Here is a 21,714-nt window from a genome sequence, read left to right as displayed (position 1 = left end):
TCAATACGGGCTAGAATGTACACAGTATACAAAGGTGATGTTATCAATCATCCTCTAGCCAACATTCAAATATAAGGAGGGTAGTTTTGGGGATTCCTGGGTGGTTTGTATGGGAATCCGAAGAAATTGTACCTTGAATGGAGACTACTTTTTACTATTACATCGTAGGACATTTTTTGGATCGCTATAATTCCAGCTTACACGTGGAAAGGGATGGTGATCTTCGTTTACGAGAAACATGCAAGCATAACAATATAGAACGTAATCATGCATGCAAAATTTAAAAAAAACTAATTTATTCAATGAGAACTACAAATCGGAATGATGCAAAGAAAGAATGGGAAAATGAAGTCAAATGAAACGTGCGTGTCAGTTTATTCTACCCACTGACGAAGACACAAAAAGTAAATTTAAAAATAAAAAGAACAAACTAGCACTGTAGTATTCTTTATTCGTATAGTAGTGTTATTTTTGTTGTTTTTCATGTAGTAAATCTAAGATAAATATAAACCATAAGTAAAGTTTCGTTATCGTTTTGATTATTTTTTTCTTCTTTCGTTTCGTCCACGTACGGGTCTCGTCTTTCTTATTTTTTCATGTTCCACTGTTTCTTGGCATGGTTGATTTTATGCTTTTCATCCAAACCTAATTATATCATCAAAAGCATCTAAGATTAGTGTTGCTGCTGCTCATAATGCACAGTTAGGAAAGTTCCTTTGTCCTTTTTGTAAATTAATTCAGTGCGTTGGAATAAAACGTACAAAAAACTCATGTTTCTTGTTTTTAAATTTTGTTGTTATCATTGCATAGAATACCTAAACAACTAATTTATCAATTATTTGGAGTGTGTCTCATCGAAGCTTAAATACTCAAACGTGCACATTGAGCCAGTGTATCCTTTGTTCAAAACTTAAGTAACGACTGGGAGAAGCAGCATTTACTTCGTGCTTCTAAATTCTTTTGGATAGTTCCTAACTCAAAGAAAATCAACAGTAGATGCATTGCGTTGCGCCGGTCTTTGATATTTTTACTTCTTGTACACTGTCACTTAACCTAATCGTAAAGGCCACAACGTAACTGTTACTCTTGCCAACTGTATTTGCTTCTCATCAGTTGGCCTAATAAACATCTGGGTTTTCATTTTTCAAATCAGTATATAGTTCACTAACTGTCACACAAAGTATAAAGAATCCTGGCGATAAATGACGCATACCACGACAAATGGGGAGTGCAAGTAATCTCGTGTTCCTCAGAGAAAACAAAAAGGTCGCTTCAATATACTAATCTTATGACTTTTCACACGGCTAAGTAAAAAATAGCCGTAATTGAAAGAAGAAAAATAATTAAGGGTAAAAATTAACGCAAATCAAACGAAGTAACAAAAGGAAAACAACTTGCCGACCCAAGGTAGGTCGGTAGGAAAACGATTTTAAACAATCTTAAGGTTCGAATGAAAAATTCACACGCATCACAAAACGCAGTTGAAAGGAAAGGCACTATAATTAATGATATCTTTAGAAGAAATGGAAAAATAATATTGACAATCTCTAGGCATAACGGGGGAGGAAACAGCACGTTGGGACGGAAATGCTTCATCTAAGGGCGTATGGGGCGGTCAAATTCGTAACAGTCGTACCAGAGGTCCCAAGGTACCAAAAGGAAGGGGAATAAATCGCAGTGCAATTAAATGGGTTTATTTTTCTGTGTTAATCGGGGATGTTTGATTGGAAAAGACGGCCCTAGATTCGGTGTCTGGTCAAGGGGCGCAATCGTTGTCGCTAGAACCGAACTAACACAACAACGGTGTGTGCAGAGTGTGTGTGTTAAAAGTGGACGTAATGAAAAGATGGAAGAAGGAGAAGAAAGGGCGAAACCACGAGTGGATCTAGTACCTGTTCAAAGTGCTCTGAACGGAGGCGCGGGCGGCACCGGCTGCCGCGTCCCGCACGATCGCATTGCCGAAGAATTGATTCTGGAACTCTTCACGGGCCTTGTTCATGGTAAGTTTCTCGCCGGATCGGTAGATCTGGTGGACCTGAGAACGAGAACAATATTGTTTAGCACGGTAGACGAAGGAAATGAAACCAAAAACCGACGAAACTACGTACCTTTGTCAGCATGAAAATATTTCCTGCGGCACAGGTTCCGTACGCAAGGGCGATGCACATGAGGAACAGCCCGACGACGACGCCCCAACCGGCACTAAATTGGCTGATGGCCATGATGACGCCACATGTGCCCGAACCGGGAAAGCCGACAGTTTGAATCGTGGTCACAAGCGCTTGGAAGGAGAATATGAAGAAGAACATCATAAAGTTGAAGCTGGAGTCCGTCTTGAAGGCCTTATATGCTGGACGATACCTATACAAAATGGAAAGAGAGGACAATGGCATAAGTCAAAATATTAAAGAAAAGGTGGTTTGCCACGGGCTACTTACCAGCAGAGAAAAGAGGCAGGGGTGAACAAGACGGCGTAGAAGATGGCCAACCCGAAGGTGCGAACTTCCCCCGAGTGGATCAGTATGACCAGTCCGCCGAGAATGTTAACCACCATCACCAGCGCGTAGAACATCCACAGATAGTAGAGTCGTTGGACTACCTTCTGGAACTCGACCGGAATATCGACGTTGATGTCGTGGTAGAAACACGGCTGCACCGGGCACATAGACGGCAGCGGGGGCCAATTGTTAGGGCGCTCGTTCGAACTGCGCATCATGTTTGCTTCCCGACGCTCCAGCTCCCGGGTTTTTCGCTCCAGCTCTTCTTGCGCCCGCTGGAGTAGAAGCGAAACAATAGCGAATTTAATATTCGATATATTATAAGTATTGACTAAGCCATAATCTATCAGTGAATAGGTGTTTCTGCATGCGATCTTTTTTTCTTCAATTGCTTAAACATGGATAAAATGACCCCATATATTTTGGTATGCGTGAAATGAAATTTGGAAAACTAAAATATTTAATACAATTTGACAACATTTCTTCCTTTTCGAAGAAGTAGCGACAAAATTGAAAATCAAAAAACGATCTTAATTAACCCAAATGCCATAAACCCCACACACCGGATGGGGAGATGATTAGTCATAGCACAAAAACAACTGCACCACCAAACTGTGTGCGTTTTCATGTTTTGATAAGAGTCCTATCGACGACACTCGGAAAGTCATGGAGCTTGAGATGATTGTCAAACCGTGGCGCAAAAAGAAAGGAAAAGCTGTTCAATCAATCCAATAAACTCCATGACAACGAGTATTTGTCCTGTTACTGTGGTAGATAAGACCCTTTTCTGGTCGATTTGTTGTCTATTATGACCTTGCTAAGTAAAAGATTAACGAGGAAAGGAAATACACTTTTTTTGTTGAGAAACTAAATTCGGTTAATAATCATTTGTACGCAAGCAAAGGATGATAAAATTAAATAGTGGGAGTGAAAAATAGCAAAAATAAGCTATGAAAACACGTAGAACATACCCGAAGATCCTATCGATAAGGCAACGATGGCAAAACGTGATCACGACGCCGATTGAAATGTCCACGAACAAGCGAATTTTCATAATTTCGTGCGTGTGCGATGAAATGTAATTGACAGAAAAAAGACATTAGACCATAGTTCGAGATTGGTGTGGTTACTGTAGGGAGGTGCATTAGTTTGTGTCCGTTAGGAACTCCCTGCACAACCATCATCCGTGCTACGTACCTCGAGCTCAGCGGTGGAGATTTGAGTCATTCCGGCGGGTTTACTTCCGCCAACGGACGTTGCGCCATTGCCGTTGGCCTGATACTGTGCTCCACTCGGATTGTAAACCGGTGGGGACTGTGTGGACGGGTGTAGGGTGGCCGGCTGATTCGCACCATTGGTACCGAGCACATTGCGGTCATTATCGAATGGCCGATAGTCGTCTAGTGTCTGTTGGAGGCTGGTGGTGTTTCTCGTTATCTGCTGTATTGATGGATCCTGCAAGGGAGGGCACATAAACGGAAATGTAGAATGAAATGCACAATCATCCCCTACAACGGTGCGTCACCCCGATCGTACCGCTTTCCAATGAAATCGATACCAAATCGATCAATACTTACCGCAAACGGGTTGTCAACCTCCGGCTCGCCGAACGGATTATCATTCAATCCAGCCATTGTGTGAGGAATTGGCCAGTCGTTGTCGTCTTCGCCGTCGGATGTTCAATCTGCTAAAGACGCAATCTGTGTGTCTGTGTCACTCGCACTTGTCAGCACAAGATGATTAACCGAATGCACTTGATTGTGGTGTCACTTTCTTCCTCGTATATTTTAAAGATGGTAGTAGGCTAATCGAAGAGTAGCGAAGAAAAAAAACGTTTACTCACAAGCGATACACAGAAAACACAGAACTAGAACGCAGAGGCGTTTCGATCGATCTTGGGGTACCTTTTTCTCTTCTCAACCCACAACGGCTACGTCACTGGAGTGTTATCAGTCCGGCTTCGTGTAATTGAACGCAACTAGCGTTATCTTAGTCAACACTAAAATCCTTTGTTTCAACTTCCAGCATCCACTGTGCAGGGAAATAACATTACAGTTATATTCTGGAACACGAAGTACGTCTCACAACTGTTAGTAAAGTTGCTTCGTCTGAGCAGCTGGAAAGCGATATTCTACAAACTCTTCCCTTTTTTCCTCAGAAACCAATATGCATGAAACATCACAGGTAGATCGGTCTTTTTGTTCTTGTCAAACTGCTGTCATTTTTGACATGTTCTGTCTTCTGTGGAATTTCGATTTGAAAATGGTAACGAAACAATTTCCGATAAAAATTATTGCAGTTTGATTTAACACTGTTTAACATGTTTAAAAACATTTTTGGGTTTTTATCAACGTTTCCCACGTTTTTTTTTCCAGCAGCTGCGAGCTATCATCGATGTTTATCAAATCAAAATTAGAACATAATGGCAATATTGAGCAATTTTTAGGACGATGCCCAATTGTCGACGTCGCTGTGGTTGGATGGATTGGGTCTCCTTTTTAATTATTTGTTTAGAAGAGCCGACAGTTAAATCTCTTTCATTCCTTTTTCAAACAAGTAAGTAATGGCTAGGGGGGACATAGGGGTCCGCGACAGCCAAGGTGGACCGGACCCTCCCCTGTACGAGAGGACTGACTATCCACATACAACAGGGAAACAAGTCTCGTAAGCCCTTAACGGACAGGTCGTTACGCCAAGAAGAAGAGGAAATCATGACTGAAAGTGTAGGGGCTTATCAGCAGCCTTAATTTTCAAAGTTCTGCTTTCAAACTTTTATTTGTTTTCGATAGATGGATAAATATCTTGTTAAATGAAGAATATTGCCAATAAAACTGTGACAAAACAGATAACGTATCTATCTTAAACATCATCTTCATCTTCGTCATCATCATCGTCACCGTCGCTTTCCATTTCTTCATCATTTTCGCTGGGTTTCGATTTCTTCACAAACGAGTTTCCTGACGCATCATCATCCATCGGAGTGTAATCATTGTCCTCTTGGAACTCCACATCCGCCTCATGCACCAGACTCTGGCCAATTTCCACATCGCGGCAGCGTCCAGCTATCAGCTCTCGTCGGATTTCTGGGGTGATTTTCTTGTGGGACTTTTTCCTGCGAATGTCGAAGCGTAATGTTAATATCCTTTATATTGTTTAATTTTAATTAATTTTAAAACCCTTACCTCAACAGCTGCATCAAAGCATCTTTCTGCTCCGAAGAAATATCATTCTTGTACCACTGGGCAAAGGATAGCAAAGCCTTGTGCCATAGTGTGGGTAGTTCTCGTTTATCCTGCTCGAACTTGAGAAAATGGAAAACAGCTGCGTCAACGACGCGATATGGTAGTGCATAGCGTTTGTCTAGAATGATGCGGATAAACACCGAACAGGCACCGGAATATTCCATTTCGCAGATTTTGAGCAAGCAAGCCGAAATGTGAAGAGCCGGAATCTTGGTGGTGCTAATGATGCTGCCAAAGATAATCGCTTCGCGTAAAGTACAGTCGCCGGACTCAAGGAGAGGCAGGATGATACCCTTCATGAAACCAGCCGGTTTGTACAGCGCTAGCTTCAGCGCCCGGTAAAGGTAAAAGTTCAGCCGACCATACTCTGCCAGGTCATCACGTACTCGTGGCAACAGTACAAGATTGTAGAAACGTTGTGCCATGTACTGCGTCAAACTGGAGGAAAATATTCTCACCGCTTGGAACATGGCAGCGGCACTCCAATTTTGTGGCTCCGTAATGTAGAGAAACTGCTCCCAGTTTCGCAGCTTCGGAATAAGCTTGAATGCTTTCGGCATCTTTCCGTTGCGGTAGCGTTTCAGTACGTCCCGCACGCCTTCATACATTTCACGCACTCGAGGATCTATCTCTTCCAGCTGCAGTGATCCGTTGTCGGTAAACTGAGTTTGAATTTCAGTTTGTTTTTCTGATATTTTTTCTAGAATTAAGTCCGCAAGCGTACGTGTCTTCGCTCCATCCCTAAGGATACAGATAAAAACAGTATTATTATTAACAAGTTCATCACTAGGAGCACGCTTCAATCTCACTTGTTCTGAAACATCTCAAATGCACGTTCATCTTCCTCGTTGATTTTGATATCATCAAACAATTCCTGTCCATCGACATCGGCCTCACCCTGTCCATCTTCCAGGTCGGATTCATCGGAAGATCCTCTGTCTACAGGGAAATACGGACAAATATTACACCGAGCTGTTGCAATTGTTCAGCGAATAGATTGTTGCCTTACCATCCAATCGATGCCTCTTTTTGACCGTAGACGACTCCGCTAGCGTTGGCCCAAACGAATCACCGAGGAGATTTAGTTCGGCTTGTTGTTTTCGAGCTTCCTTCAATATCTTCATGGACGACTTCGAGTCAACGTAATCGCGTTCCTCTGCACGCAGCCGAACCTTCGGTTGTTTCGATTTCTTCGATACCCGACCTTCATTTATTTGGTCTGCGAGGGCAGTGCTAGGCCCGGGAATGCTTTTAATACGATGTGTTTTCGATTTGCCCATTTTACAATGGATAGAAACAGTATTTTAAACACCGGGCAAACAATAGGCGAGCGATCCAAAACAAAACCTCGTGCGACTGATTTGCACGAAGCGTCAAGAAATTGATGTCAAATGGAATTGTCAAACGATTTCGTTGAAATATGAAACACCCTGTTCCCTTTGATTGTTTATAAACAGTTCAAAAAGTGTTTTGCGACCAGCGGACCGTTTTTTGATTTAATATCAATCGAAATGATAAAACGGGCGTTTATTTTATGTACTCCCCATGGTGACGCACTAATACACAATGGCAAGGTACACAAATGTAAATCCGAAGGTATGTGTAGAATATATTTTTATTGCTGTCTTGCTTGTAATGATACAATCGAAAAAACTGTAGATGGATTAAAAGAATTTATCGTCGAAAGAGCTTTACTTGAAAACGTTGGCAATGAACCGTTCCTCGTCATGATTGATGGTACAGTGTACAGCATCCCTACTGATGAATACATTCCTGTGCACGAAGACAAAGCACCTCTTGGCGGACAAGATCCTACACTTAAGTCATCGTTAAAAACTCGCCACCAGCAAACAATATACCAACGGTTCGGTAATCTGAGGTGGTCTGTCTCGGCGACGCGAAAATTTATCCAACTCCTTCGCCAATGTGGCGACGAAAACGGGCAAAATGCATTCGTCACTAAGCGTGATATATGGCGCTACATTGCTTCGCAGATGTCCAAACGTGGCTACCAGTTGGATGAAACACAAGTGGAAAATCGTCTTAAGTCGTGCATCGAGTGTTTAAGAACTCCTCTGCCATAAATTCACCTACAAAGAAATCCTTTGTGATGCACCACTTTGGGAGATATAAATGTCTTTTTTTAATTTATTCTTTTTCATTTCCTCAATATTAAAACCGTCCTAATGTATGTCTGATAGGGAACTGCATGAATTATTCGCCAGCAAACGTGGTACCGCGGGTCACTTATTCATTGAAACCCTTGATGAGCTGATAGCCGATACGAGGGATGATCACTTAGACGTTGTTAAGTTGAAAATCAGACGATTCACTTCGTAGATTATTTTGACCGCTACACTCGCTGGTATTCTGCCACCCAATCCGAAAGATCGAAACGATCAACTCTCCCCATCTGTTGCATAGGCCTCCGTCATAAGCTTGAGGCAACTAGCTTGATGGTAATAGAGAGTCAGAGACTTCGACAATTTTGTCCCCCGGCAGATATCAGTAATCCTTCCCCTACTTTTATTTAAAAAACCGTTACCACGCGGAATAGCAAGCTAGGAGGTCTACCTTCGCGGGGCCTGTTTGCTAGAACGCGCCGTAACAGACGTGAAAGCCATTTCGACGAACACCATCTACAGGAAGAGCCCCCGGGAATCAATCAAAGTCTAATGAGCACTCTGGAAGAAATGGAGGACGCCATCTATACCCTCAGTCAAAAAATCGAAGAAGAGTCGTTGGGCACTGAAGAACTTCTACACGAAGTGCGACGATTAGCTGCGGCTAGTGGCATTATTAGAAAGAAACTTACCGAACGATCTTTGGGCAGCGAAAAGGCTAACATAAATTGAAAGAGGCGAAACCTAAGCCTCGCATGGATTCCTAATAAAGAAGGATGCACGCCGGAATTTTAATTATTTTGATTTGTTTATTTATCGACTTCGCGTTCGTATGTTCGTGTTTGTATGGAAGTAAAAACTAACTAAATACGAAAAATCTATTGGTTTTACAAGAAATAGTTGATGTACAGAACGACTGAAGTAGATATTAAATAAATATCGTCTTAAATGATAACGTTTCGAGCCACGTGGATGTACATGTAGTTTGGCTTGCGTGGATACGTTTACACGAATAAACTTCAATCAAAAAGGCTCATTGAAGCTGTTTTTCTGAAACTTTCCCTGGCGAAGGTGATTGGGACAAGTTCATTCAGCTGGTTGACTACTGCTGATTAAAAATAGCTTACCCTACAAAGTAACGGCTACAGATTGAAAATTAAAAAACAAAAACGTCCCAACACAACAGAAACCAAACACGACACCAGAACGTAACGCGCTCATATAGTCTCAGGTGACTGGTGTGGTTTACCCTTTCTTCGGTTTCGTTTGTGTTCTATTTATGTGTAGTTTTTAAATCTTTTCTATGCAAGATGGCACCCTTCATAAACTAGCAACATCACACGGCTTAAACAATGGGCCTACATTCAACGCCGATCCACTCTGACCAACCCGATATCTCCCGAAGGGTTGAAGGTCTGGCCCACGGATTTTGGCGCATTGTGGACATCCTCGCATCATCCTCTTTTGACGACGATGAGCTTTCGTTGCGTTTACCCCCTCCTCTTCTGCACGCCGCCCCATGCGATTCTTATTGACACTATAATACTAATATAAGTCCTAAAAGTTTTGACATATTCTACACTGTGTTCGTCAAACATTTACCAAGTGCTTGCAGCTTGGGACCTTTTTTTTCCTACGTTCACCTTTCTTATGTGTATTATTTTTTTTTCTTAACTGTTCAGTTCCGCTTTCCATAATTTCTTGCACATATCTCGATCCAATCCTCAAAAGGCTACCGAAGGAAAAGTTATTGGGAGAGTAAGTAGACGAACAAAATCGCTTTTTGATCTACGAACCCGAATGAAATCGGTGAGAAAAAAATGAAGCAGAAGAGGAATAAAAAAATTGGAAGTGAAATGCTGGACGTTGTGCGTTATTTCTATTGAAACACTAACATTTCGGCGCTGTCCAAAATTCACCAACTAATCATAACGTCATTCTACTCTAAACCTAATGTTTTTCACCGATGAGCATTATGAAAACAGCAAATAGCACATGTGGCCAGATCTTTCCCATCGCTCGAGAACTTTTCATTTACCTATACGTTAACTCATCGTTTCAGTCCACCGTACTCTTTCTAATTCAATAGATTAATACAACTCTCATTCCTTCAAAATATCTTTAAATAATTGTCTTTTGCTGAAGTGTAAGTGTTTCTAATTACTCTGAGCTTATGATTCGGCTTGTAAAATACTGTAAAGTTGCGCTTTTATGCTGTGGCATCTATGTGTGTTGGAGCGTCGCAGGGAAAAACGGAAAAGCATTTAAATTCCCCATAGATTCGTTTGCGAGAATGGTGCGAGAAGGTCTTGGTTGTACTGAAAGTCAAACTCTGAAGCTCAAACTGCATCTTCTTATCTTAAATCCGCATTCCTTTCATGTCTTAAACAGTAGTAAATTGACCCAAAAATCGTGCACGTGTTTGCCTGACTCCTCCCTCGTTTTTGCTTTTTCTTTACAGCCCATCGTTTATTTGCGTTCTTCTGTGTGATTTTTATCCATGAACGTTCAACGGAACAGAAAAAAACGAAAACTTTAAAACTGTGCATGGTCTAATGTCAACAAAAACACGATTGTGACTATAACATTCCAATTGATTTTGCATTCTATTTCTTTCGTATTTCCATTTTTCATTTGTTTATTCCAATCCACTGTTCAGTTCAATTGTTTTGTAACCTGTCCTCCATTAACCGACGATTTTGTATGATCGGTATTTTTTTCTCCCCATTATGTTTTCATCAACAGTTGCTAATGATTTGAGCTGAGTTTGTTTTTTAATCGTTAATCTTTTTCGTTCTGTGTGTTGCGTGCGAATTATTTTGGTTTGAATCTAACATTCTAATTCTCATAGAATAAATCTTAAATCGACTTGTAACTTCCTTGTGTCACACAACAGACCATCTCTCCATTACGCGTTCCTCCCAATGCTTTGACTTCGTATTCCTGGCGATTTTACTTTAGTTTTTGTTATGAAAAAAGTGTTTCGTCACTAACGGCTAAACTATTTTGTTTGTTGAAAAAACCCCCCCCCCCCCATACCTTAACCTGTCCCGATATTACCGGTTGTAACTTTATAATGCTTCAATCTTTTTCATATATATATATATATATATGCTTAATATAAGTTTTTACGATACATACGTCTATCGTTTTTGAATGCAATATTTTCAACGAGAGATTTCCTTGTTGGCTCCATCAGCTATGATTAGAATTTGATTTGCTTTGAGAATGAATGAATGGTTTTTGCTTTTCGTTTGCTGCATTGACCCGCTGTCGGTTAATTAGGTCTGTATCCGTGGGTGAAAGTGGATTCGAGTTCGTTTGCGTAAGTTTGTTTTAGTTTTAAATTTCTATTTACTATTTCACCTGTAGTCTTTCAGCTACTCTGGAATTTATTCATACTTATTAGTGGCGACTCATTATTTTAAACTTTAAAGTTCTATATTACTTTTTCATAATGGGATTTGGTATAAAAATGTGTGTATGTGTGTTTTCATTCGCCTTCTTCCTACCGTTCATTTTGTTTGCACTTAATTCTATTACTCACACTGCTATTACTATTTGGAACATATTAGGAAAAAATTAAGAGTAAAAAAATCACCAAAGATGACGCAACCATAAACTAGATAAGAAACTGACAATAAAACCTGCACGTTTTAAACATTCTTTTAAAAGGTTATTTTAAAATGCTCATTAAAACGATTTTTTTCATTTTTTCCAAAGTCAGTAGAAATTATGCAGAAGCACAAACTATTATGACTAAATATCTTTTCTTAGACAAAATTAAAAAAACAAATGCAAGGTACACCTGTTGGAATCAATCTACCGAGGACGAACGTTGGGGCTCATCATGTTTGTCTTTTCCAATTACAACTCTCAATTGTCTCAATGTTCGAACACGACTGGTTCATTGCTAAATTTGAATGTTTTTAGTATTGTTCCATCATGCTTTATCTCTCGTGGATTCCCAAATGATTTTTTTATATAACTTGTGTTAGATGCTTCATTGTTTGCATTTGTTTGCTGTTGTTGTTTCAATGTTTCACTCATAAGTCTTGATTTTGTTTCATAGTAAAAGTTTGACCCTTCTATTCGATCCAAACCAAATTCTTTTACATTCTATGTATCGTTTCTTATTCATTGTGAGTTAGTATTCTCTTGCTTCCATCAAGGAATGTTGCATTGTGGTAATGTGGAATTTTAGACCTTATCCTTTCGCGGGACTTCTGTTTTTTTTTTGCGCCAGCCAACTCTATATGAACTTTATATTTTAATTCTTTTTTCTGACTTTTCGTTTGCTTTGTGTGAATATCTTTTTTTCGCTATTTTTTGTTTGTTGTTGACATTTTTATGATTGCTCTACTTTACTCTGAAAAGACAGTATTTGATAACATTAACAGTAAAATTGATCGCTTTTATTCCGATAGCGTACCTCCTTTTCACCCATTCTGTCGCATTTTCTTATGTACACCTATGACATTCATTCCATCAACAATCAGCCTGTGTAAAAATTGAGTTTTGGTTCGTGAGATTATTTTGCCCTGTCCGCCTCCACCACGCCTGGTACTGCATGGACCACAATGCCACCTTTTTTTTTCATTCGGCTGTCTTGTGGTTGCCTATTTTCGTGTTTTCGATTTGTTCGTGGCTCCTGTTTTATTTCCGTCGGATTTTTTTTAGCTCTCCCTCTATCTGTTTCTCTTTATGATTTCTACTCCTTTCCGATCTTCACTGTGATAAAATACGCATAATGCATAACTGGATTGGCCTCCCTTCCGGACTTCGCACACTTCCGGTTTATTGCTGACACGCCTTCCATCGAGTGGAAGGGAAAAATGTCGAAATTTTCGCGGTTACGTATCGTTCCGGTTTACGTACGAGAAACATTTTTGTTTTTTTTAATGATTTGCATCGAGTTTCGAAATGTTTGTATAATGTAAGACTACGAGTGAAAGATAAAAGGATCAGAAAAACATGTCTGACTGGAAGAAGAAACGTTTTCCTTTTAGCGCTCGCGATCAAATTGCGTGTTATGATGCGGCTTGGAGGAGAAGCCTGCTCACTCCGTTCTCCGGTCGCTCCACCTGATAATCTTCCCGGGTTTTCGCTTCGCTTCGATCAGGAGTGTGGTGTAAAGTCGAACTTAGGCGGCATAAGAACAAACTTAAAAGTCAAACCTTTCTCACAATTCTGTCACCGAGTAGAGATCGTTGTTGGCCTGCAGACCACCGCGCTGCAGTGAGCGGTAGTAAACGTTCGGGTTTTTGCTGTTGGCCGTTGCGCTGCCGTGGCTAGAGTCATGATGATACTCGTGGCTGCTGTTGCGATGATGATGGCTACGTTCCGAACGGTCTCGATCGCGGTCTCGGTCCCGGTCCCTATCACGATCCCGATCGCGATGATCTCGATCACGTTCTCTATCACGATCTCGATCCCGTTCCCGATCCCGATCTCGGTCACGATCTCGGTCACGATCTCGATCTCGATCTCGATCCCGATCCCGATCCCGATCTCGATCCCGATCCCGATCCCGATCTCGGTCTCGTACGCGATGGTGATCAGGATGATCTCGGTCACGATCCCGATCACGTTCTCGTTGCTCCCGTTCCCGCTCCCGTTGCTCCCTTTCTCGCGTTTCGTTGGGACGTGTTTTACTGAGGATGCTCTTCGGCTGTTGCTGGTGTTGACCACCGCTGCTCGTTGAGCCGAACGAGTTCGATTGACCCTGTTGCTGGTATTGTTGCTGCTGTTGCTGCTGTTGCTGCTGCTGCTGCTGGGGATAATGATGATGATGATGATTTTTCGGAAGCGTCTGATAGTTGGCCACCATTGAGCCACTGGGTGGGGGCGGTCCACCACCGCTGGACGATGAATGATGGCTTTTCGCCTTCTCGATATTGCTCGGCTTGGAGTGCGGTATGTGAGGAGGTTGATCGATACTGCTACTTCCACCGGAGTACGACCGATTGCGGCTGCCGGAGCTCGCAGATTGATTGCGTTCGTAGTTCATAAACGTACTACTGCTGCTGTTACCGGCGCTGTTGTTGGCACTTGCCATTGCTTGCTGCTGGTGCTGCAGCTGCTGCTGCTGCTGCGGTAAATGCTCCCGCTGCCAGGGTTGCTGCGTGAGCTGATGGTATTGCTTGAAATGCAGCTGGTTCTGGAGCTGCTGCTGGATCGCGTTGAAGCTGCTCGTCGACATGCCACCACCACCGTACTGAGAAGCATGGGAGGAGGATTTACCACTGTGGGCGACTACGGCTCCCGGTTGCTGGTTGCTGTGATGGTGATGGTGGGACTGGGCGGAAGGTGGTGGTGGTGGTGGTTGAGGTAACGGTTGCTGAGGCCGCGAGGATGGCAGTGGTGGGCCAGCACTGGAGGACGCTAGTGCCGCAGCCCGGCTCTGGTACTGAGCATCGTCTTTGTGGCGATTCTTCGGTGGCAACATCGGTGGGGTCACTTTAGGCGGTATCGTGGGTTTCCCTGTGAGCGCTGTCGGGGTTCCGACGGACAGTCCGCCGCCACTGTTTTGCTGCTGTAGCTGCTGCTTGTGTGGCCGTTGCAGTGAACGGTATTGGTTCAGGGTAGCCGCGCACAGCGGTTGCTGGTTATTTTTAATTGAGCTTCCACCGCCACCACCACCGCCGGCACTTGTGGGAATGTCCGGCAGTGGTTGATTAATGATGGATACATTCGAGCGGGTCGTTGTCGTTGAGGCGATGGACGGTGGTGGACTAGCAAACGCCGATCCTGCCCCTGTCTCTTGATACAGCTGATTTGTGCTCGACAGCGACCTGTGATGAGTTTGTTGCTGCTGCAACTGCAGCTGTTGTTGTTGCTGCTGCTGCTGCTGTTGATGCTGTTGCTGTAATTGCTGTTGCTGCTGTTGCTGATGAGCTGATTGCGCGGAATGGTGATAACTCGCCCCACTGCCCTCGCGCTGATGATGGTAGGATGATGTATCGATGCTGTAGACCGTCGGCGCATAGCGCTGCTGGTGCTGATTATCCAAGTTGCTTTCCTTCTTCAGTATCGATGTGGTCACCGTGGTTGGTGCGGTCGATGTTTCCGTGTAGCCACTGCCCGGCTTCTTGTACGGTAGTGTGGCACAAGAGTACGACGTCGACGACTGTTGGCTGTACTCCTTCGACACCGTCGAGATGGCGAGCTTTGGTTCGGAACGCTCCCCTCCTCCTCCACCACCGCCACCCGATGCGGCCAATTGACGGTCCTGGTGATGTTGCTTGTATTGCTGCGTTTGACTTTGGCTCAGTATCGGTTGCTGAACGTTCTTCAGGTTCGGACTTGGACTCGTACCGGAACGGGTACCTGGTGCTCCGTGATGACCACCGCCAGCCCCACCCACACCACCTGCGGTCGCGCTAAGGCTCAGGGATCCTCCGTAGCGCCCACCGTGCCGCAGAGTAGCACACTTGTTCACGTTCGCCGTGACATTATTCACTGTATTGCGGATTGCTTTTGGTCCGATGCTGACGTACTTTGGGTCAAACCGGTTAAAACCGTTGTTGGAGATGTCGCGCGGATCCTTATCGGAGAGCGTTGCAGTTGATGCTGTCAGTTTCTTATCTAAAAACACAAAAAAACATCATCATAAACCGGTTCAATAACCTACAACAATGGGGTACCCTTACCTAGCTTATTGCTGCCTGCAGACATATTGCAGGCAGGCGATTCTCAGTAGAAATCATTCGATTCGAGTGTTTTGCACTGTTTACTCAGGGTGGCGTACTTGCCATTGTTGGGCCCTATCATTGGGGCATGTTGTGATGGCAGTCGGCCCAAGGTGTGGTGTCCGGACACTCTGCGGTGAGAGGAAACGAACCGTATAGAAAAAACACGGATATTAATATCGCACAAACAACTTGTGGTACTATTTACAAAATTATTGCTAGTTGCTAGAAACGTATCGTAACAAATTAATCCTAACGCTTCTTTACAGTGCAGTAGCTTCAGTTCGATCAAAATATAATGCAAACGTGTTCAAAATGACTTTCAAAATGAGTGTGATGGTGCGAAAAGCAACTTAAAACATTGGACAAGGATGTAAAAGTAACGTGTGAAGAGCAATTCGATAAAGCGAGGGCTTTATTATATACAGCAGAAGAGAAAAAAAAATGAAAATTACAAATATTATGTAATGACTGTGTTGATGAAACATTTGATGTGGGACATTTAATGACTCTTCTATTCTATACATCAACTATATTCAACTAGCCTAGGGGCAAATTATATTAAAGATATTTTAAACTGTAAAAAAACGGGACGTTAGGTATCTTATATAATTAATTTATCTTTTGATATGTAACAAGATTATTTTATAGGATTCGTACAGAACATGTTTGAAACTATCCAAAATGTTCGTACGTGAAACTCTGTAATGCTTTACAAATTTGAGAATTGATACTCATGACGTCGACGTAAACGGTGTCACAAGGTGTGCAAACGATCAAACAGATCGAACTTCTTCCGGTTTCAGGCGGTTGCTTGAAATGTAAAGTAAAGCATCGAAATAAATGTCTGTGGCCGCAAAAGTAACTCCAAACGGAGTATATGGCCTCACAAACCAGACAACCGAGAGGGGTAACTTAGGGCGAAAATAAGAACAAAGAAGCCATGCCTGTTATCATGCACCACAACGTTATAATCTGGTGGCGGTGACTCATCGCCACTGTAGGATGCAAACCCGCGCATTCCGTGTGTGGTCCCGTTGCGGCCGCTGGTCGGGATGAGGGTACCGGTAGCCCCGGCAGCCCCGACGGCCGGCCCGCCAACCGTCGAACCGTTGGTGGTGGCCGTTTGTGCGTGCAGCAGCGTCCGATTGACCGTCATCGTGCCAGATGCGATTATCGGTGCCGACGGTGAGGCGTTTGCTCCGGCCGGGAAGAGTGGAGTCGTTTCCGCTTTATCTTCGTAGCCGGGTCGTCTGGAAGAAAAAAAAGGGTAGCTGTTTATAACGGGTTGCTCGGTTTGTCGCAATCAACACCAACACCTACTTTTTCGTTAGATAAATCCACGTGTGCGAATCGACACACACGAGCAGACTGAGGATGGCCGCGGACACCAAGCTGGCCAGCAGCATTAGCGTCAGTCCGAGCAGGCCACCCTCGCATAAGCTCCGCGTAGCATCGGCGTAGTGTTCGGCGACGGTGCGGCGGTCCAGCATCACCGAGAGGGCCGTCAGTTGGCGCTTGCTGTCGTCGAGCTCGCCGTTAATTTTGTTCACCTTCGAGCTGATCTGGATGCCCGGGTACAGGTCCATGCCGATGCTGTTGACCGTCTCGAGCGACTCCTTGGCGCGATCCACGTGCACCTTCGACTCGTTCAGCCGCAGCACGTACCGGTTGGTGCCGACGGTGCTGCAGTACGTATACTGCACATCTTTCAGCTTCGGCTGCAACAATAAAACCGGAGAAAAGACGGATGTTTAAGGTTAATGTGTTCCGGGCTCGTTTCAGCTTGCGATTTGGCGTGAGTGTGAGTGCGCACGAAAAGCTTCAAGGTTGGTCGTTAAATTCCTTCCCTAAATGGAATCCATTTTTGGCGGCACGCGAAACTTTTACTCCTACGGGGACGATGATAACGGTTCGGACTCACGTCCCTCCGTACCGACCCCGTAAACCCTTGGCCACGGTCGCTTTCTAGTCGTGCAGGATATCATTGGAACTTTTTTCATTACGCCCTGTGCCTTCGATGGGGTTAGGGACCGCGTGGATGGAGCTCCAGCAGCGTGCTGTTCAGTCACAAAAACTTTGACCCGTTTGGAGAACTCTTTAATGACTCCGGCCCGCGGTAGTTTTCTTGCGGTTTTATGGGAGCGTCCCCGTCGTTAAGCTGTGGTGCCCCATCGTACCCCCTTCTGGGTCGACATTGGGCCCCACCGGGTGTATAAATAATACACATCATTTGGCGAAAAACGGAAGCACAAAGATCAGTCGTCGATTGGCCGGCGAGTATTTCCCGGGGTGGGAAATAAAATGTGCACGGCCATAATCGGTAATATGGTACGTGGTTTATTGAAAACATAATGTGAACGGTGTTAAAGGGTTTGTTTTTATTATTGGGTCAAATTTATTATTCTTATTAAAAGTTTTCACCTAAAATGGTCCCTTTGATAGACATATTTATTAGTTGTAGATATTGAAATTAAGAAAAATGTCTGCAAATTACAGTTAGCATTTACTTTTCAGATGAGATCTATGGTTCAAAAGATTTACGAAGTTAAACGATACAGTCTTATGACATAATATCCTTACAATGGTATTTACTTTTTCCATCAGTGCGGTATGTTAAAAATAAAAAGCCACCTTAAAAACCAACTCCATTAGTTAAGTAGTACTTTACGTGAGAAGGCAAAGTGTTCTATCTTGCAGTAAATGAAGTTTCTTTCCTGCAAAAGTTAACTTCTGAGACGACTTATAGCAGAACCACTACGAGCGACAAAGGAAAATTATTTTCGGGTGAAAAAATGAAACATGGAATGAAAAAAAGAATGTGCTAAAAATGGCGCGAGTGTGAAATGTGTTCAACTTCAAAAAAACCGTCAGCACATCAAAGTTCCTCCGAAGCAACACTACAACACGGGAGGCCAGAGAAACGGAAATGATCCCAGTTGTACTTCGAAGGGTCCGACCTTCTGCAGCTAGTCCACAATTTTGTTCGTTTTTTGATTTTCCACTAGAAAGCGAGCACTTCATCTAACACAGAAACGCGCAACGAAGTGTTGTAGAGAGAGCCATCCTTGGTGGCTTGGAGGAAAAGTGGACTCGCCTTTCGGAATGTAGACACCTCCCGGAGACCTCTCGGTCCGCCACAGCCGGCGGGTCTGGCGAGTCGGGCTCGCAAGTTATTCCGTAAATCTTCACCCCACCAAGGGAACGACCGCGCGCTCGTTCCAGTTCGCGGGATATGCATTCTGGAGGGAGTTGGTTGGTCCGCGCGCCCGCTCCCATACATCTCAATCTCGTCCAACTTTCAACTTTATTATCCAATTAACGTTGGAATATGACATAATGGAGATAATTTTATATCTTGTTTATCTTCCCCGCCGGTTCCCTTTTTAGACCGCTGGGCGAAAGCATTCCTTCGTCGGCCAAGGATAATTGAGATTTGTTCTTCTTTTGTCGATTGCAGTCTCTTATTTGAAGGAAAGCTGGACTCCGTCCGCTATCGGGGATAATGTTTGTCAGCCGTGCTGCCGGGACGGGACGATGGGAACGTCATCCTTGGCGTGCACCCTCTTCGAAGACACTGTGGAGTGTAGAAGGGAATTCAAATGATTCCGAACCGAAGGATCGGCTGGGGGACGACCGAAGCATTATGAAATTAGTAAGTCACAAAAGAGTTTTAGAATGACCCCAGCGTGGGGGATATTTCTCGGAGTTACAGGGAGTTTCGTTACGGTTCGTTTCGGTTCGAGAAGCACCCAAAAGAATTAAAAGTTTTACGCATAATGCTTAAAAATCGTTAATATGAGAAAATCTATTACAGATAAAATATTGTAAAACTAAAGGCACCTGCTACAGTTTGCTCTAGTTGTACAGCAAAAAAGCCTCCACTACAAGCTTCGTCCTCCGTGCTCGTCCTAGTTGAACAAAAGCACAGGACACCCTTGAAACAAGGGGGAAAAAAAAGGAAACGCCAAACCGGCTTGCATACGATTTCCATGACAAGTGGATGAAACAAGATGAAAAAACTTGACAGTCCTTCATCGTGGGCAGTATGTAAAGTTGAGCCGGTGGATGGATGCAGTCAATTTTTGCAGCACCGCACAGTACGAGCGACGTGCAGCGCCGAGTAATTGCGCCTCTCCACGGGCTTCCTCTTCCAAGGCTTTTCATTCCCGAACTACGAATTATCGTTCGCCCAGATGGCGGAGAAAAGCTGCAAAACCCTTTGACGGTGCACAAAAACACGAAGGAACTACCACCGGCAGTGCACAGGGAGCGAAAGACAAATACATCTCGAATGCATGTACAAAAAACGGGGGTGTGCAATGGGAGCCTGAAGTGACGCACAAGGGTGGTGGGAAGTTGAATGAACGTGAAAGCACTCCGTCACACGTGGAGGGTGTCTATGCGCGCACGTACACTTAACAAATGCGGTAGAGATCGGCCCCCACGTAACGCGCGCGCCTATTTCAGGACTTTCCCGGGTTCCTTCTCCGCACGGCGATGCAACTTGCTTGTGTGTATCGCAATCTGGCCATCGCCTGAAGTTTGCCTGACGTGAAATGAATCCTTTTGTGGGATCCAGTTTGTTTAAAGGCCCCAAAACGCCCAAGAGAGTAATGTATTTCCGCTTGCTTCCCATCGTTTCGTGAAGTCGTTTTTTCTCCACCTCCGAAGCTGATGGTCTCGATTCTGCCTCGTTTTTTTTTTGTTCGTTCCCCGGCCAGCTCTACAAAAAGGCAATAAAAATCGAAAGATTACCTAACCGAGATTTAAAACACTTTCCGAGCAGCAGATATATTAAAATGCTGCGTCCGCATGCTGGAGCGAAAATGCAGAATGAAACGCAAACGATGCTTCAATCCGCATCCGATACGAGAAGGATTCGGGAATGAGCAAGGGGGGTTTTAATGTTTCGCAGAGTAATGCATACGATGTCCCGGGACAGAAGTGGGCCGCACGGGTGTCCAACATTGTTCGCCCATTTACTATGCACTCTGACTTGTGACCTCCTTTTCAAACCCGGGCGGGCTGGTGTTACACAGCGGAAGAAATGTGTCAAAATGTTTCCCCCAAAACAGGGTGTCAGCCAGCATGGACAAGGGCCTTCATTGTTGTAAACAACTCGATGGGATGCTATCAGCTTCATTCGCTTCTATCAATTTGATCCCCACTTTTTGTATCCGTGTACTACTTTTCCCTGAACGATGTGTAACATGCCTGTTTACTTCTTCCTTGTATTACTTATTCAAAGGATCTACCGTTAAAAGGAGGCATTAAGTTCGGCACGAAGAAATTGGAAAAGGAAATCCGTTTCCGAGAGAGAGAGACGAAAAAAAAAATCCTTACATGGCTACAGATGAAGTCGTTCGGTTTCATGCAGAAATCACCCAGGGCGACGGCACTGGCCAGGTAGATGCCGGACAGCAGCCAGCACACGGTGACGGCCAGCAGGCCGCAGACGCTGAAGAAAATCAGGGCGCAGCGCGAACTCCGCGTCGCTCCGATCATCAGGATGATGCACAGCAGCAGCAGGAACGTCAGGAAGCCGAGCGTTATTGGCCACCGCAGCTCCTCGTAGAACTCGTACGTCTGCAAATGGTGGAAGAAGAAGAAGAAGAAATAAAAAACGATGCAAGGCTCGGGGATGAAATTTTTATCGATTTCTGATGGAACACGGCAAGCACTCTGACGGAAGGTGGTGACGGCCTTCCATAATAGAAATGTTGCGCAAAGTAAATGGAGCCCGGGCTCGGTTTGAAACGAGCACGGAAAACACAGTTGCTGAAACCGCGCTTTTCGCTGAATGATTGATAAGCATTTGTTACCATACCGACGGAAGAGCAACCCCGGTGGTCCTTGCGGGAAAAACGGTTGCGATGAGTTTATGGAAAATCAAGCAGCGCTTCAACAATTGACGAAGGGGCAACTCAATACAATACAACACCATAAACAATCGTTCAACAAACAGAAAAAAGGTGAAATTGAATTTTTCCATTTTTTTTCTCTCGCTTGTCTCTGCGGAAAAATTCAAACCGACAACGTTCTAGCAGGAGCGCGCACATAAACGAAAACTAAATGTTTAGAGGAATCCCAGCGAATGGTGGAAAATAGTTTTTTGTATGCCGGTGCGGAAAACGGCTTTAATTATTAATTAGGAAAA

General features: G+C 43.9%; 3 protein-coding genes across 4 annotated transcripts in view; all 3 read right to left on the bottom strand.

Moving 5' to 3' along the window:
• Positions 1–1,488: 1,488 nt before the first annotated feature.
• LOC131289685 (secretory carrier-associated membrane protein 5A) lies at positions 1,489–4,596 on the bottom strand. The gene is made up of 6 exons (XM_058318983.1): positions 4,403–4,596; positions 4,076–4,302; positions 3,696–3,953; positions 2,439–2,773; positions 2,109–2,361; positions 1,489–2,035 (listed from the first exon to the last, which is right to left on the bottom strand). Exons 2-6 carry the CDS (start codon positions 4,130–4,132, stop codon positions 1,886–1,888), a joined length of 1,053 nt encoding a protein of 350 aa, XP_058174966.1. The 5' UTR covers positions 4,133–4,302; positions 4,403–4,596; the 3' UTR covers positions 1,489–1,885.
• Positions 4,597–5,228: 632 nt separating this feature from the next.
• Positions 5,229–7,049, bottom strand: LOC131289684 (bystin). Its single transcript, XM_058318982.1, has 4 exons — positions 6,750–7,049; positions 6,550–6,679; positions 5,681–6,481; positions 5,229–5,610 (listed from the first exon to the last, which is right to left on the bottom strand). Exons 1-4 carry the CDS (start codon positions 7,018–7,020, stop codon positions 5,358–5,360), a joined length of 1,455 nt encoding a protein of 484 aa, XP_058174965.1. The 5' UTR covers positions 7,021–7,049; the 3' UTR covers positions 5,229–5,357.
• Positions 7,050–12,981: 5,932 nt separating this feature from the next.
• The window catches only part of LOC131289971 (protein tweety-2-like), a 41,644-nt gene continuing 32,911 nt past the window's right edge, over positions 12,982–21,714 (bottom strand). Inside the window, exons 4-8 of one of the 2 annotated variants that reach the window (XM_058319328.1) lie at positions 20,901–21,143; positions 16,878–17,275; positions 16,502–16,807; positions 15,516–15,685; positions 15,392–15,450 (exon numbers count right to left, since the gene is read on the bottom strand). In XM_058319328.1, coding sequence (XP_058175311.1) covers positions 15,559–15,685; positions 16,502–16,807; positions 16,878–17,275; positions 20,901–21,143 — 1,074 coding nt within the window. In that variant the 3' untranslated portion in view covers positions 15,392–15,450; positions 15,516–15,558. Of the gene's footprint in view, positions 15,451–15,515; positions 15,686–16,501; positions 16,808–16,877; positions 17,276–20,900; positions 21,144–21,714 lie in introns of those variants that run through there. The other variant, XM_058319327.1, reaches the window with a different exon arrangement.

Source organism: Anopheles ziemanni, chromosome 3 (genome assembly GCF_943734765.1).
Source record: "Anopheles ziemanni chromosome 3, idAnoZiCoDA_A2_x.2, whole genome shotgun sequence".
NCBI classification, from domain to species: Eukaryota; Metazoa; Arthropoda; class Insecta; order Diptera; family Culicidae; genus Anopheles; species Anopheles ziemanni.
Note: the sequence above shows the minus strand (reverse complement) of the source record. Positions and strands in the feature narration are given on the sequence as shown.

What these genes read in the sequence shown, in the direction of transcription:
- LOC131289684 (XM_058318982.1), bottom strand. Translation starts at nt 7,020, where the DNA reads ATGGGCAAATCGAAAACACATCGTATTAAAAGCATTCCCGGGCCTAGC. An exon ending in AAAGAGGCATCGATTGGATG is followed by an intron (nt 6,680 to 6,749) that starts GTAAGGCAACAA and finishes ATTTCCCTGTAG; the next exon opens with ACAGAGGATCTTCCGATGAA. An exon ending in TTTGAGATGTTTCAGAACAA is followed by an intron (nt 6,482 to 6,549) that starts GTGAGATTGAAG and finishes CTGTATCCTTAG; the next exon opens with GGATGGAGCGAAGACACGTA.
- LOC131289685 (XM_058318983.1), bottom strand. Translation starts at nt 4,132, where the DNA reads ATGGCTGGATTGAATGATAATCCGTTCGGCGAGCCGGAGGTTGACAAC. An exon ending in AGGTTGACAACCCGTTTGCG is followed by an intron (nt 3,954 to 4,075) that starts GTAAGTATTGAT and finishes CCTCCCTTGCAG; the next exon opens with GATCCATCAATACAGCAGAT. An exon ending in ATATTTTCATGCTGACAAAG is followed by an intron (nt 2,036 to 2,108) that starts GTACGTAGTTTC and finishes TCTCGTTCTCAG; the next exon opens with GTCCACCAGATCTACCGATC.